Source organism: Argentina silus (genome assembly GCF_951799395.1).
Source record: "Argentina silus genome assembly, chromosome: 8".
NCBI lineage: Eukaryota > Metazoa > Chordata > Actinopteri > Argentiniformes > Argentinidae > Argentina > Argentina silus.
The window spans coordinates 19,099,471-19,117,121 of record NC_139662.1 but is presented as its reverse complement, the minus strand read 5'-3'; the positions used below and the strand labels follow the sequence as shown (position 1 = coordinate 19,117,121).

General features: G+C 42.0%; 1 protein-coding gene across 2 annotated transcripts; it reads left to right on the top strand.

Annotated features, from left to right (window-relative positions):
• The first annotated feature begins 2,057 nt into the window (after positions 1–2,057).
• On the top strand, positions 2,058–16,509 carry LOC310807716 (6-phosphofructo-2-kinase/fructose-2,6-bisphosphatase 2-like). 2 transcript variants are annotated; one of them, XM_083674287.1, is made up of 16 exons: positions 2,058–2,161; positions 2,596–2,819; positions 4,341–4,466; positions 5,040–5,136; positions 5,503–5,569; positions 5,980–6,054; positions 6,325–6,381; positions 6,823–6,947; positions 8,524–8,731; positions 9,455–9,601; positions 9,712–9,816; positions 9,921–10,050; positions 12,634–12,696; positions 12,990–13,054; positions 13,853–14,044; positions 14,507–16,509. In XM_083674287.1, exons 2-16 carry the CDS (start codon positions 2,729–2,731, stop codon positions 14,555–14,557), a joined length of 1,599 nt encoding a protein of 532 aa, XP_083530413.1. In that variant the 5' UTR covers positions 2,058–2,161; positions 2,596–2,728; the 3' UTR covers positions 14,558–16,509. The 2 variants fall into 2 exon arrangements, with proteins under 2 accessions (XP_083530413.1, XP_083530414.1); XM_083674288.1 differs by lacking the exons at positions 12,634–12,696; positions 12,990–13,054; positions 13,853–14,044; positions 14,507–16,509 and adding an exon at positions 10,419–11,473.
• The last annotated feature ends 1,142 nt before the right edge of the window (positions 16,510–17,651 follow it).

Sequence of the window (17,651 nt, the reverse complement as noted above, 5' to 3'; positions counted from 1 at the left end):
GCACCTAAAGGACTCTCAGATCATGAGAAACAAAATTCTCTGGTCTGATGAAACCAAGATTGAACTCTTTGGCCTGAATGGTGGTGGCAGCATCATGTTGTGGGGATGTTTTTCAGCAGCAGGGACTGGGAGACTAGTCAGGATCGAGGGGAAAGATGAACGGAGCAAAGTACAGAGAGATCCTTGATGAAAACCTGCTCCAGAGCGCTCAGGACCTCAGACTGGGGCGAAGGTTCACCTTCCAACAGGACAACGATCCAAAGCGCACAGACAAGACAACGCAGGAGTGGCTTTGGGACAAGTCTCTGAATGTCCTTGAGTGGCCCAGCCAGAACCAGGACAGAAACTCCATAAATACAGGTGTGCCAAGCTTGTAGCGTCATACCCAAGAAGACTTGAGGCTGTAACTGCTGCCAAAGGAGCTTCAACAAAGTACTGAGTAAAGGGTCTGAATACTTATGTAAATGTGAGATTTCAGTTTTTTTTATTTTTGATAAGTTAGCAAACATTTCTAAAAACCTGTTTTGGCTTTGTCATTATGGGGTGTTGTGTGTGTGTGTGGGCAAAAAATAATAATTTAATCCATTTTAGAATAAGGCTGTAACATAACAAAATGTGGAAAAAGTGAAGGGGTTTGAATACACTGTACATCTGACTTGTTTTCAATGGTATTTATTTATTTTAAACATGGCCTTTTTCATAACTCAATATAAGAAGAGCCACATAATAAAGATCCCATTGAGACCTAGGTACCAATCAAGATGGATTTTATGTTGAGTGGGAACAACATTCAGTCCATATTGTTTTGTCATTCAGAATTGGTAATTTGGTCTGAGAGTTGATTCCCTCATCCTCAATCATTCGGTGTTAAACGTGTCAGATACAGAGATCTCTGTGTATAGCATCCAGATTAGAATCTGGAGTCTGGATCCCTTTAGTTCCCCACAATGAATTTCAAGAGAGCATAACCTGATCAGGGACCCTCAGACAGTGTGTATACCAGTACTTCTTGTGTTATAAAGGGCTATAGCTAATGGACACATGGCTGGAAGAAGAAACGTGGGGCAGATCCTTGCTTAAATGGTGACTTTGGACAATTGCAAACCTCTTCTGTCATTTGCTTGGATTTCTTTTGGATTTTTTTTAAAGATCTGAATTATGTGGACACTGGACACTGTTAATAACATTGGCCATGAATCTCTTCAGGGTCATGATGGGACACAAACAGAACCCCTTAAATCATCTATATTGTTTTTTCTATGGATAGAAACACCTTATAATCCCATTTAGAACCTGACCTGTAGATCTTTAGAATGGTCATGTATGATTATCTACTGCAACTCCTCTTTCAGAGATTCTAATACTAATAACAATACAACAAGCAAAAACTAATTAGATACATGACAATTTCAGATGTTGATGATCATCATTTTACAAAACAAGCACATATATTCTTCTGGTAAGGGGTTGTTTAATCTGTTAAATTACACTAGTTAGACACTGTGAGGGTGGTTTCTTTTAAGAGAATAAATAATTTGTGAATTTACGAATTAAATGTGTGGATATTCATTTCATTAAAGAGTGAGAGAACATTTGGTGAGTGTTGAGAGTTTAAATCATGAACCTAATTTATAAGCGTATGTGATGAACCCATTGCCAAAGCGTGGCGCAGGCTACGCTAGCTCATCGTCATCATCCCCCCAGTACTAAACATCAGGAGCGCGCCATGTGAATACTAATCTCAGAGCGCCCCCTTCAGGCTTTTATGCGGAACGACATCAAGCGTTGTTGACGTAATGGTGAACACATTACCGTTGTCTGTGTGCATCGTCATGACGTGGCCATGTCCTTCCCATATATCTCGGGTCCTTCCTCCTAGGCTGAAGTTTCCGCTATATTCTGATTTGAGATCGGTTTTGCGTTTTGACCCATCATGGGTAAGTTGGGGGTTTGGGGGCGAAAACCTGAACCTAGATCGGTTCTAACCCGGTGCATATCAATTATACCGGAGCTCTCGAGCTTCTTCCTGCAGGCGCCGGGTAGGAGGAGCCAACATATAAAGGGATGGAGACGAGCGCAAGAGCGAGCCGAAGAAATAACAAGCTATAAAGTCATACATTTATGTCGACACCTGCCGTCTTTTTGGTAAATTCAACTGAAGGTAAGCTACACTGAGGTGGATATTTAGTTGCATCGTGGTAGCTCACTACAATTGTAGTAGAACATATACCTTGTTGAGAATATCAGACAAGAGGAAGAGTGTTCAAGATGAAATGAAAATGTGGATATACAACTAATTTTTGTGAGGCAGCGGACCCTACTGCAGTTATCTCTGCTGTTATCCCTAGAACACCTAGTAAGATATCTAGTCTACTGTCTAGATACTACTATTTGCTTAGTTATGTGATACTTCTTCTGAGGATAATCTCCTGAAATGGATTTAGCTTTTGGCTAAAAGCTAATGAGCAGATACCGATTGACTAATGAAGTTTCCACCCAGCTTGAGATGAGAACTCATTTATTTGTGTTACAAGCTTGGCTAAACAAGCTTCGGTCCAAACCATTTGATTGATTGATTGACATTATCATTCACAGAATCCGCATCAGAGAAAGGATGACCTCTCTCAGCTAGAGTGACCTGACCCCTGACTTCATCACAGCCTGCATAGCGAGGCCACCCCGGCCGTGACAGGACACAGGACCGTGACAGTGACCAGTTTGTAGCATCATGGCTGCCAGCCAGCAGCACAGAGGCGCAGCGCTGGAGAACTCAACAGAGGGGAAGAGGACCGAGCTCAGAGCCAATGAGAAGAAATGCTGTAAGTAGTTTCTGCCCCATGCTACACTTTGGACCCAGTGAGGTGAAACGTTAACTCATTAACAGATAGATCACCCACTCATTCATCCATTCATTCATTCAGTCAGTCATTCATCACCCCCTGAATTCCTAACCCCTGTTTAGCTTAGTTGGTCATGACTTGTTGTAGTTATGCTGATTAGATGCTGTGTGAATCTGTCAATGAAAAAAACAAAACATGAAATGCAGATTCTTTCTCAGGTAATCAGTCCTATTTTATGCCTTCCTGGGTTTTAAAAGACAATGGACAGGTGCCTGTGTGATCATGTGTCACCGAGCTGCAGAACATACTCTGTGAAATGTGACACTGGGCGTCTCTTGTCATATAACCTGTGTCAGACGTGCGTGTGAAGAGTGAATTTATAGATTACCTGGACCAGATAACTCACAGTTCTGCTAGATGTGCAGTCATCAGAAGACTCAGTGAAAAAAGTTTGTCTTTAACTTGACAATCGAGTTACTCAGAGAAATCTGTAATCGGGAACTTGAAATGGTTCCAAGATAGTAGACACAAGCACACACACACCCCCCTCCCCCCCACGCACGCACACGCACGCACACGCACACGCACGCACACACACACACACACACACACACACACACACACACACACACATACAAGCACACCCACACCCCCCCACCTACCATTTAGGCTTTGAGCCAACTTTCTAGAAATGTTAGATATGTGAGAGTCAAGCCTGGTCTTGCAGTAGTATTCCATGGCTTTATTGACATTGGAATGAGGGTGGACTTTGAAGGCCTCAGAAGGAAAATATGTGTGATTAGATTACATTCAAATTTATTGTCATTAGTGAGTACAAATACTGAAACAATGAAATGCAGTTTGGCATCTAACCAGACAGTGGCACAAGTGCAAAAGACACGATATTGTAGACAGTGCATGGTATTACAGTATAAGGTATTACAGTATAAGGTATTACAGTGTGGTATTACAGTATGGTATTACAGTATAAGGTATTACAGTGAGTATAAATAAATGAATATAATAAGTGAATATACATGAGATGAATATGAGTATGATATGTACAGTTGAACAAGGGCAGTAAGCCTTCAGGTATGTTACATATATAAGATGCATAAATAGAGGCCAAGAACATAAATATGGTGTGTGGTTGGTAAGAGAAGAAGAGAAGGGAGACTCATGACGTGTGTCTTCTGTATGTCTTGTGTACAAGACGTCCAGGCGAAGGCGGTGACAGGGCACGAGCAAAGCCGGTTGCTAAGCAGCGGCTGTTTGAGAAACATTAACCTCCAGTGAAAAGCTCTGGATGGAAAACAGAAATGTCAACATAAATGTTAACTCTTTGGAATTACATTAGTGAACCTTTGACAATGTGTCCACCCTCAAATGTTTGTTCTGTGGTTTGATTTCAAAGACTATTATGCCTTTTTCTTATTAGAAAACAGTATTATTATATAGATAAACATTGTTTAAGTGGTTGTGATGTGTGTGTGTCTACAGCATGGGCTTCCTACATGACCAACTCACCGACTGTGATTGTGATGATTGGTCTTCCTGCCAGAGGGAAAACATACATGTCCAAGAAGCTGACACGCTACCTCAACTGGATAGGAGTGCCAACCAAGGGTTCGTACAGGGAGGCATCACATCTCTGACCATTCAAAATGTATAAAGGCATTGCTGTTCTTATACCTTCAAGGTGACTCCAGACCCGCCCCACTGGTGAACATTTTGGGATGGAATTCGGCCACCACCACACCCTCCTACAAAAGTTGGAGTGAAATTGCATCCTGGAAACATTTTCTTGTTTAAAATCAATTTTCCAGTGAACGAACATGTGTGTGTCCCATTGATAGAATGGAACTTCCCAAAAAAATATTTTCTCTCAAATACTGTCCTGGGTTAGGGATAAGGAGTATGCCTTCTTTACTTGTGTAGGTCATGTAAGAGTTAAAAACAACTAGCCTTCAAAACATGACTATATTCTAACCTTATTCCCAGTTCATTGTTGTGTAAATAACATCCTACGTGTGCACCAATCACAATGCTCCTTTTGTCCCATAGAAAGGTATTCAAAGTGATGTCAGCAAACTGCAATGCTGCAGAACCTGTTCACACAGTTCAGTTCAAGGTCATGTTCAAGAATGTGTAGTGTGTTTCGTCACCCGAGGCTTCCAACGGCCCTGTGTTCTCTTGCAGTCTTCAACCTGGGGGTCTACAGGCGAGAGGCGGTGAAAGCGTACAAGTCTTATGACTTCTTCAGGCATGACAACGCAGAGGCCATGCAAATCAGGAAGTGAGTGCTTCTCCCCACACACTGTTACATTATCATGCGGTAATACAAGTCTCCCTGGGCCTGTGGCGGATGAGTAAGCTTGTTTTGATGAGGTAGATTACCGTAATTCTTCTTCTATGAAGCCCCCCCCCCCTCCACCACCCTCAGGCAGGTGTGATGTGTTATTAAAACCCTGTTGTGGTTTACAAGGCACCCTACTGGATCTAGACTATGCATGTATTTTTTTTTAAATTTTATTATAATTTTTTTCCCCCCAAATTGTGATTCAACTGGCAGCCTTCCCTTTTCATGGCCCCTCTGTTTAGTAGTACTTGGAGCCATACGATTATATGTGAATCTTTTTCATTGCTAGCTCTGTTCCTACAGACAGTGTGCTCTGGTGGCGCTGCAGGATGTCAAGTCCTATCTGAACGAGGAGGGAGGCCAGATCGCTGTGAGACCATCTCTCCTCTCTACTCTCTATATTCTCTTTATTTGGCTTTCAGCTGTCGGCCAAGTAGAGACAAGTAGCCAAAACACAAACTGCCAAGTGGTCTTTCACACATTTTAATCGACTTACACTGTATCTTTATTTATTTAATTATGCTTGGATGTGGATGGCTACGCTCAGGCTGTATTTCAGCAAGATTACACAGTTTCTACCATTCCTAGCATGGACTATTCCTTCCATTCCATGCATTACAAGGAGCCCATCCTCCAATTTCTACCTCCACCAGCCTCCCCTGATATGACACAGGATATGGACATATAGGATGGGTGGATATTTGATAAAAACTGGATACATAAAGGGATGTAATTTATTAGGCTGTTGACAGCATTGTCCCTGTGTGAAATGTCTCTCAGGTCTTTGATGCCACCAACACCACCAGAGAAAGGAGAGAACTCATCCTTAGTTTTGCGAAGGAGAACGCTTATAAGGTCAGGACTTCCTCTTGTATGATGTCACCTCACAACTAATGCTGCCGTCAACATACCTTCAGTATATTATGATCCCGATCCCAAAAGTTGTGTTCCCTGGAGGTATATGTCAGGGGAAGCAGGTGGAGGTACAAATCAGAGGCCTGTCCTCTGATTTCTACCTCCACCAGCCTCCACTGGTATATGCTAATGGGATGAGAAGAACTATGCTGGACCAGTGATGTTTATGCTTGTAGGAGAGATACTGTACTGAATTTCCTCTTTTTACAGGTGTTTTTTGTAGAGTCATTCTGTGACGATCCAGATGTCATCGCTGCTAATATTCTGGTAAATAAATGCAATGCTGCGTACTCCTGATATTCTAGTGCATTAAAGCGCAATCCACATTACGATAGCACAAACTCAGTCCTGACACTGGTCATCTTCAAGAGATTTCCACACATTTAGTAGTTGATATACAAAAAGTTTGGACACAAAGTTGCCAAGAGTGTGCAAAGCTGTCATCAAAGCAAAAGGTGGCTACTTTGAAGAATCTAAAATATAAAACATATTCTGGTTTGTTTAACACTTTTTTGTTTACTACATAATTCCATATGTGTTCCTTCATAGTTTTGATGTCTTCAATATTAATCTACAATGTAGAAAATAATAAAAAATAAAGAAAAACCATTGAATGAGAAGGTGTGTCCAAACTCTTGACTGGTACTGTATGTAGCCAGTAGTCTGTCACATATGACATTCTTGTGCATCTCCCTCTCTCTTTCCCAGGATGTGAAGGTGTCAAGTCCAGATTACCCAGAGAGAGACAGAGAGAGTGTCATGGAAGACTTCCTGAAGAGAATTGAATGTTATAAAGTGACTTACAAACCATTAGATCCTGATGAACATGACAAGTAAGAGAGAGAGTTTACTGTTTCAGATCATTCATTCATTTGGTCTTGCCATCTTTTAAACTATTATGTAAAAAATGTAGTGAATTAGTAGTGTGATTATGAAGTACCTCCACAGTTTATCCAGTAGGTGGAGACAACACACCACACACTTTTAGCAAAGGCTGGATTTCTGGTGACGTTGACAACATCTGTCTCATTCTCTTTTTAGAAACTACGTAGTTTCTTTTGGTTAGTTTTTCTCCCCCACTCAATGTCAAATAAACACTTCTGGGTTTGTTGTCTACAAATGTTTAAACCTTAATTGCAAGGTGAAAAATAATTTCCACATTAGATGAATCAGTAGATGAAACTACTAGGAAAATATATATATTTTTAATCGACGGCTAAATATAACAGTTGTCTAGCCAGAGCGCCTCTTAAAAGGGAGAGTCAAAGACAGAACTGCATTCCCCTGAACCTTGTCCAGATCAACAAGGGGCCTGGCTTCTCCTCACAGGCCTGGCCAATGTTTTTACAGTAAAGTGGGAGTCACTCAAGATATCAGTCAAAATCAAAACAAACTTCATTTATACAGAACATTTCATCCACAGATGTGATTTACAGGAAAGATAAGTACAATCTGAGAGAGAAAACAAGGCAACAGAGAAACGAAGTAGGATTTTAAATGTATTACAGCCATGGAGGTTCAAACAGTAAATGCTAAAGAACAAGAGAGGGCAGTTAAGACTTACGTAAGGCAAATAATAAAAATAGCTAAAATGTTATTAAAAAAGGATGAGCTAGAATGAATGACTAAAACAAAGACCATTAATCTGTGACAAAATACACATGGGAGTCATTGTCTGCCAAACAGGCCAATGAATATTGGTTGTATCCATGAGTGGGAGCCATTCAGTGAGCACCAAGGCGAGAGCAATATGCAAGTTCATGAGAAGTTGACAGGCACAACTCAAACAACCAAAGAAAATAAAGTTGTTTTCCTCAAAGCTAACGACATGGCATACCTTCTAAGTTACAGTACCAGTCAAAAGTTTAGACACAAACTTGCCAAGAGTGTGCAAAGCTGTCATCAAAGCAAAAGGTGGCTACTTTGAAGAATCTAAAATATAAAACACATTCTGGTTTGTTTAACACTCGTAAAAAATGTAAAAAAAAACTTTAACTCGTTAAAGTGGAGCTAGCTAAGCCCAACATTTACATCTTTTGGTTGACCTCCAGCCCCCACTGCTTTGTCTGCATAGTGTCAAATTACACCCACGGCTTGGACTCTCTTGCTAAAAATAAAAAGCAGCTTAAGTTCATATAAAAGTCTTTAAACTCCTATTCAAAGTTTCTCATCCCAGCAAACAGTACCAGTCAAAAGTAGCCATCTTTTGCTTTGATGACAGCTTTGCACACTCTTGGCAAGTTTGTGTCCAAACTTTTGACTGGTACTGTAGATCTCTTACTTTACAGCTGAGAAGCATTGTCTTAAACATTATTACAAGCCTCATTAACTTTGTATTTATACAATCAAGATGCCATCAAGATCACTGACTAAGCTCTGTTCTCCCCTGACTTTGACCTCTGACCCCAGGGACCTGTCCTTCATCCAGGTCATCAACGTGGGCCGCCGTTTCCTGGTCAACAGGGTGCAGGACTACATCCAGAGCAAGATTGTCTACTACCTCATGAACATCCACGTGCATTCTCACTCCATCTACCTGTGCCGGCATGGTGAGAGTGACCATAACGTGGAGGGCCGCATCGGGGGCGACGCTGAACTGTCTGTGCGAGGGAAACAGGTACTTTTTAAAAAATATATATATATATATGTTTTTAGGGCATTTCTGCTTTATTGGAGAGAGACAGTAGAGAGTGACAGGAAGGATGGGTGAGAGAGAGGAGGGATGACATGCATCGATTACATGGCATGCGCCTTAGTGTGCTGCGCCACTTCAGCGCCCCCAGGGAAACAGGTACTTTAAGAGTTCTTCCTACGCCTATAACTCATTCAGTGCCAAGGGTGAATAAAGTCACCCAAACTGTCGACATTCTAGAGCGCCAAGGGTGACTTTATTCACCAAAAATGCATAAATGATGATGCTCTATTTTGTAGCCAGTCAATGTATTGTTGCGAGGTAAACACCACATAAAACACTTGGAACACTCTAGGTGGTGAGTGTTCCGGAACTCTTTGGCAGTTAGTGAGTTAAGTTGTAATCTATTAGAAGACAGAAATAACTACTGTGCTATCTCTCAATATACTATATATTGTTCTGTCAAATACAGACCCTTTATTTGAGTGTACAGTGTTTCCATCTCCCACACAAACACACTCATGGGCTGTGTTCCAATGTCCACAGTGACCTACTGTTTAGAACGCTTGGCCAGTACACAACTGCAGTCTTTAGTGGTAAACTAGTGTGGCTATCGGGACTTAGCCACGCCCTCTCTCTCATCCACTGGTAAACTTCCTCTGCCTCCTCTCCTCTCCTCTCCTCTCCTCTCCTCTCCCTCCATGTTAGTTTGCTGGAGCCCTGATGGGCTTTGTGGAGGAGCATGGTCTCCCAGACCTGAAGGTGTGGACCAGCCAGCTGAGGCGGACCATCCAGACAGCTGAGGAGCTGGGCTTGCCCTACGAGCAGTGGAAGATCCTCAATGAGATAGACGCGGTTTGTCCTGCACCCCCACAAAACGGCGAGGAAAACATGCAGGCGTTACAGTGTTAATACTGTAATAAAACAGGCGTTGCCGTTGATAAATGCTTCTTTTTTTCCCCCAGGGAGTATGTGAGGAGATGACTTATGAGATGATTGAAGAAACATACCCTGAGGAGTTTGCCTTGAGGGACCAGGACAAGTACCACTACCGCTACCCAGGTGGAGAGGTAAGTCCTTTTCTTTCTAAATCCACATTTCTACATCCTTTCTAGATCCAGCCCCGCCTTGTTTGGAGTGTTAGGCTCAGTGTGTCCCCCTCCTCTCTCCGTAGTCCTACCAGGACCTGGTGCAGCGGTTAGAGCCGGTCATCATGGAGCTGGAGAGGCAGGGCAACGTGCTGGTCATCTGTCACCAGGCCGTCATGCGCTGCCTGCTGGCCTATTTTCTGGACAAGAGTGCAGGTACAAACACCCTCACGTACTGTATACTAACACACTCACTCACAGTGTACACACACACACACACACACACACATATATTGACAAACACACACACATGCATTCACAAACACACACACAGACGCATATTCACACACACACACACACACACACACACACGCATATTCAAAAACACACACACACACACACACACACACACACACACAAACAAACATGTGCATAGCGAGTCACTTGCAATTACAAACAGTAAAACCGAAAAGCGATACCCTGCTTTGAAAAACAGAACCTTTGGAACTGGTTCTTTTCCATGAAGTGCCTGACGCCGTATTTCCTTTTGAGCTGAGCGTAATATCAGGTCATTTGGCTCGCAGGTGACGTGCGTTCCGCTGGGAAAGATGACGGTAAACAATCACAAAGTGTTGACGAGAAAGGGGCGGAAGAGGAAAGATGAAAGGACGCCAGAAGTAAAATCTGGCATTACTTTGTAATGTGTGGAGCAGCATGTTTCAAGGCCTTGCAGTCCAAGGGAGGCAACACGTCTTAGATGTTAGCAAAGCATCTATCTGATAGTCATCCCGACCTCTTCAAGGAATTAAAAACACGACAGGTCAGCGAATATGTCTGTTAGATAAATTAGATACATGATTCAATAACATGACACGTTCATCATGTTCTCTGGCGCCCAGCAGGACCATGTGAGGGCATACAGTAGTAGTCAAGAATGAGCCAGGGGCAAAGGAGCCCCAGTGAGATGCATCTGGGCAGCGTTAGGGCTCTGGTGCATGCAGAAGTAGTGGAAAACCAGACATTTGACAGAGCCGCCCTCCAAAATGCCACAGCACTCAAATTGAAAAAAAAAAAAAAAAAAACGGTTCTATTCTTGAATTTCTTTCTAACCCTTTTCTCGTGAGCTGCCTGACGCTGTATTTCCTTTGGTCTTAATGGAATATCACATGCCATTTGTTGACATGCTCACGGGGTGACTGTGTCCTCTGCTGAAGAAGACAAGGATAAACAATCACACACACAGCATTGACAAGACAGGACAGAGAAGGAGGGCAGACGCAAATGATAGCTTGTTGATAGAAAGGATGCCAGAAGTGAAGTCTGCCATTCCTTTGTCTACAGGTATACAGTAGAGCAAATGATGACTGTTTGCAAAATATGTTTCAAGGCCATGCAGTCCCAGGAAGATAACACCTTGAATTTAGCAAAGCATCTACCTGATAGTCATCCTGACCTCTTCAAGGAATTCAAATCATGACAGGTCAGCGAATAGGTCTGTTAGCTGAATTAGATACTTGATTTGATAACATGACACGTTCAGGGGTGGAAATTAAGTTCGGCATGGACTCAAATATTCAGTCAAGCAAGCGAGTGAGTTTTTTTCCAGTATGCTGATAGAAATGCTCCTCCGTACATGTGATTGTAGGGTGAAATTAAAAGAACGAGTCTGTCCCCTTCTCCCCTGTCTCTTCTTCCGTCTGCTCACCTTGTGAACTGTGATCGTGTGCCTTTGCCTTCCAGTATGTTCCATTCCCGTACATGTTATTCTATTATTCTTGTGAATTGAGAAAATCAACAGGCTTTCTCAAGATTAGGTTAAAATCTACTTACCATAACGAACTTGGTGAAATATTAATGTCACTTGAGATGAGACCTGAGCCTGTATTATGGGCAGACGGACAAGCTGATATGTTGTATCATGTTGAATGAATGTAAACATTCATGTAATTATTTTTGTGTTCACTCATTTGTTGTTAATCATAGTATACTCATAATATCAACTGTCAAATCAATGAATTTCAAGTTCCATATACACTCACTGAACACTTTATTAGGAGCACCTGTACACCTTCTCATGGTGGAGGTGGTGTAATGGTGTAGGGAATGTTTTCTTGGCACACTTTGGGCCTGTTAATACCAATCAATCATCGCTTGAATGCCACAGCCTATTTGTGTTGTTGCTGACCATGTACATCCCTTCATGGCCACAATTTACCCATCTTCTAATGGCTACTTCCAGCATGATAATGCACCACGTCACAAAGAAAAAGTCAATCAATCCCACGAAGAATTGAGGCTGTTTTCAGAGCAAAGGGAGGCCCTACCCAGTATTACTATACTGTTCCTAATAAAAGTGCTCAGTGAGTGTATAGGATATTGTTATACTTTGCCTGATGTTTTTAAAAAATAAATAATAATAATAATAATCTTATTATACACTTCTCACTAAACACAAACACATGCAAAAACACACCTTTGAGGGTAACTCTGTTAAAGCGGAAGTGGTTTGTGCCGGGAGCATTAAATAGGCTAAAGCCACAGTCTGCAGTTCAGCCACAGCCCACACAGTGACTGGGCTCCCCAGACTGACGCTCCCAGCATGCCAGATGTCAGCGCTATAAAAACAGTAGTGAAACTGCGTATTGTAGTATTGAATAATATCGGATATCTAATTAAATCCCTGAAAATGGGAACTTGTTTCTAATCTGATGCAGTGGAGAGTGAGTAATCTGGATATGATGTCAGGACATCACGCGTGTCCTGGAGTCTCACGTGTTGTTGGTAATTCTGTCATTACAGATGACCTGCCCTACTTGAAGTGTCCCCTCCACACGGTCCTAAAGCTTACACCAGTGGCTTATGGTAGGACATGTTCACCCAGCATGAACTGCCTCAGACACAATCTCTCTCTCTCTCTCTCCCCCTCTCTCCCATACATACACCCCCCTTTCACATGCTCTCTCTTTCTCTGTCTCAAACTTACACCCCCCTCTCTCACACTCACATGTGCACATACATTCTCTCTCTCTCTCTCTCTTTCTCACTCTCTCTCTGATAATGACTGTTATTCTGTGCGTCCTCCGTCCCGTTCTCTCAGGTCAACATTGACTGTTGTTATGTGTGTGCTCCCTCCACTCTCTCTCTCTCTCCCCCAGGTTGTAAAGTGGACATGTTTGATCTGAAAGTGGAGGCGGTGAACACACACAGGGACAGGCCATTAGTGAGTTTCTCTCCTTACCATATCTCAATCCAACAGAAGGACAGTTTAAGTTAGTCAGGCTTAACTAAGTTTATGCAACTGGCCCCAGTTCTGTAGAACGCCCCCACAGCCCCCTTGTCCAGCCACCCTGATCACACTTTGGTGCCAATCCATCTGTAGAGGTTGTGACCACTGACCCGAGATCCTTCCCCTCTGGGATCAGTTAGCCTTTTGTGGCGCAGAGTGCATAACCTTGCATACTAAGTAAAAAAGTTGCTGACCTGAGGAAGTGTGGTTTTATGACTTCAGATCAAAGAAGGGCCATATCCCAACTTCAAACAGCAAAACGTATCTAATGGGCCACTCAGCAGAGAATGCTTTTAAACAAAAGAATATGAAAAATTGCTCTGAAAATAAATGTCCAGAGAACCATATAAAGGGGCTATTCTTTGTGGTGATGTCCTATTTACTGTAGTCCCTATCTCTTTGGCTGGGTTGTACAGGACAGTGTCATGCTGGTCTGGACACACCACAGTCGGTGCCCCAGCATGATAACCAGATGTCCTCGGCTGAGTGGGTGTCAAACACACCATGACCACAGAGACTTTTCCAAAACATTCTGCTGCTAAATGTCTGAATAACATGTCTGAATACGAGACTAACCGCAGTAGTGCCCGTAAATCTCGTCTTGTTTACTCCTGCCCTAATGTTTTCTCAAGAATTACCACATACTATTGTTTTACACACACACACACACACACACACACACTCTTCTTGCTTTCCTCCGTGTATTCCAATGCTCCTTATCTCTCTAACCAGGATAAAGCGCATACAGACAAGGTGCCGACGACATTCCTCCGACGGAACAGTTTCACCCCCCTGTCGAGTCACGACCAGGTGAAGCGGCCGCGCCTGTACAGCGCCGGAAACCACCTCCAGCCTCGCCGGCCCCTGGCCCCCTCCCTGCCAGACATGCAGTTACCTGAGGGGGCAGAGCTCTCACAAAGCCAGGTGGGTGGCCTCTCCAAATGAATGCTGTCTGTCTCCCTCCAAATCACCCCCCAACTTCTACGGGTCACCGCCTACCGTTGTCCTTCTCACTTGGCTCATCACTCACTTGGTCTGGTACTCTTATGTCCCGTCTGTGAAGTACAGACATTTTAGCCTTTGAGTGAAATAAATTTGTTTTCGTCTAATAATGTTTCTGCAAGTTTAGTTCCAAAATAGATCAATTCCAATGGTGTTTCCATTATGTTATAAAATGTCATGATTTAAAAAAAGAAAAAAAAAAAAAGAACGGTGTAGTCTGAGTTGTATGACCTCACCCTCCTCTGTCTGAGCTCAAGAGCATCCATGGCCAGTCAAAACAAACCCAGGGATGACTTTGGCTCATCTTTGTAGGTGACATAACATTCTGTGTCGTCGCCCCCCCCCCCCCCCCCCCCCGCCTGTCTCCTTTCCTGCGTCCTACAGGAGTCTCTGAACTTCATGCCAGGAGACTCAGATGATTGTGTCCGCAGTTGAAGAGCAGGTGAGATGAGGAAGAGGAGCGGGAGAGATGGGCCCTCTGGTCCCTTCACCCCTCCTTCCCTCCCTCCCTCCCTCCCTCCCCCCCAGTGGAGGTCATTGCTGAATGCGAAGGACAACGTCAACTCCATGCTAGCCTTACCAATTAGATTGTCAAGCAGCAGGATACAGTAGGGACCACACCTACTGTTAAAAAGATACAAACTATTACCATTGTTTTGTGTCTTTTTAACGTATAGGCCACAGCTGTTTATTTATTATTTTCCAATTTTTCTTCTATTGTGTTACTGTTTCTTTTTTACTTGATTTTTATGTATAGCACTTTGAGCTGCAGTCTCTGTACGAAAATGTGCTCTATAAATAAATGTATTATTATTAGTAGTATTACTCAGCTGCTTAATGTTGAATATGGCCATTTCAGTGGCTAGTTATTAGTTCTGTATCTGTTAGATTTGAAATGTCATCTGTTAGATGGAGAGATTGAGGGAGAGACATTAGTTTTTAGATGAACATGCCTTTGTACAGCAATCAACGTTGAATTTACTGTGAACACAATGTGAATGTTCTGATGTTGAATAGAGGACATAATTGAAAGTACATTTGGCGTAGTAGGTTTTAGACTAATTTAGTGATTTTTACATTATTGAGTGATTTTGTAAAAAAAAAACAAAAAAAAACTGCTAAACTCAATGTTCAAAACCTAAATTATATCAGAAATGGATATCAGCCTGTTTGAACATTCCCATAGCTTTTTTCTTTATGCTAATTAGGTTCAATGCTGACTGGGGTTGTGAGCATATCGTGATATTTGAAGCATATATGGATGTTGTTCTCATTTAGCGGTGAAGACTATTTGTGCACGGCAGTTCAGACATTTTTGCTCATAATATACGCCATTTAGCTGACGCTTTTATCCAAAGCGACTTACATTGCAGTGAGTGCATACATTCTTCAGTATATATGGTCCCAGCGGGAATCGAACCCACAACCTAAGCGTTGTTATCGCCATCCTCTACCAACTGAGCTACAGAGGACCACAGTGCTCATGCAGGCATGTCTCCTCGATACCTCAGCAATTAACAATATAATTGTATATCTTGGTATTTTCTAAGGTAATATTGTCAATAGGAAAAATGTAATATCGCCCAAACCTAATGCTGACAGACCATGATCATCCAGCATGGGACAGGTTCTACTCTGGATTGAAGGTGCACCTGCCCGTGGACACTGAATAATACTGAGAATGTAGAATTGATGCTCAGGACAGGTGTTCATGGTGTCAGTTAGTCGAATAACACAATTGAGCATATTTAACAGAGCGCGTCACATTTTACCTTTTAAAACTGTAAAAATCTATTTCATCCTGATGTTACTGTAATGCACTTAGCCAGTTATTGTCTCGCCTCCAAGGTATCTGTGTGTTTGTACTCTCTGTCCTCCACTCTAATGACAACATATGAATGCCTCAAGGATTACCTTACCAGCACAGACATACTGGACTGTACTTACAATTGTTGTTCTATGCCATCGGCTATTGCATATTCATAGTTAGACAATTGATTCACCAATTATTTATCTTTTCCGGACTTATCTGCATTATTCCACTCTTGTTATATCTAACAATGAAGAAGGACCGATACATTGACTGACTGTGTCCACACATGTGTCTGTATTACTTCCATGATGACAGGTAGATATTACTTCTGTTACATAAGTGCCTGTGTGCATTTGTTTAGTAACATTTTTAGTTAAGCAACATGTGACAACATAAACTAATATATTGAATAGTTTCAATCGAGCTGAAGTCGTATCTTTTGAAAATTGTTGTCTATATTTTCACACTTTATTTCTTTCCCTCCCTGCTAAACACTGTGATGTTTGTTTGTTTGTTTTAAATCACTGTAATACTAATCAGGTGACTCTGTAAATGCTTCAATAAGTAATGTGAAATCAGACAAGTAGTCTTCTTGAATTATTTCTGATGAGATGATGACAGCTTGAATTGACTTGTATTTTGTCTGGCATTATTATAAGACCATGACCAGAGGAATTGAGCTCATTGGGAGGTGTCTTCCTGTTTAGGTACAGTACAGCTGCCTGTCCTTCCCTAGGGCCAGGGCAGACCTGGTGTCTGTACAGGGGAGCTCACAGAACATTCAGATAGAAATAGAATTGAGTTTGCTTCGTTTACATTTACATTTACATTTATGGCATTTAGCAGACGCCTTTATCCAAAGCGACTTACAACAAATACATTAGTTTAAGTAAGTGAATCATCTATCCATCAGTAATCAGTAATCAACCAGTGGCCATAGGCAGTCGCAATGCTAGAAGAAGGAAAAAATACTTTTTTATTTTTTAACAGGAGAGAAACTTGTACAGGGGGGTAGTGGGGGTAAAGAGGTCTTTAGGAGGGACCGTTAAGATGAGAAGAGATGGGTCTTCAATTTACGGCGGAGGTTTGTTCAATACATACTGTACATATTGCCTTGATAGGGGTCAGACCTGCCTGTGACACAGGCGATGACTACTATGAGATGTGTCTTACGACACTTGACAGGACGCACAGGATTAGTAGTCTTACACTTTATTTCGAAACGGTTTGTCGTCATAGAAACAGAAGCCTAGTTGTTGTTGGTAGGCTTCGTATATACGTAGGTAGCTTAGTCAGTGTTCTTACAATGCCTGCCTGAATATAATGAATACTAATTTTTGAATATTAATTTAATATATATATATATATATAATTATTATTATTATTATATATTTTTTTTACATTGAACACGTTTGAAAAGTTCCAACCAGATTACAATCATTTAACAAATACATCTAAAGAGACATAACTGTGTCTTAATTGATCATGTCAGAAGCTGCTCTGTGCCACACCACATTATAGTGTCATGCATTCCACTGTTCTACACCCTTCTTACTGTCTCTGTGGCACAAGACCTAACAAGGCTCTTTATTGTGTCACAATGTGTCAACTATTGAATAATGAAAACAACAAATCCGCTGGATTACAGGGTTGTAATGCCACAGCTACCTTCTGTCTAAACCATGTAAGTACCATGCTGATAATTAATAGTGTGAC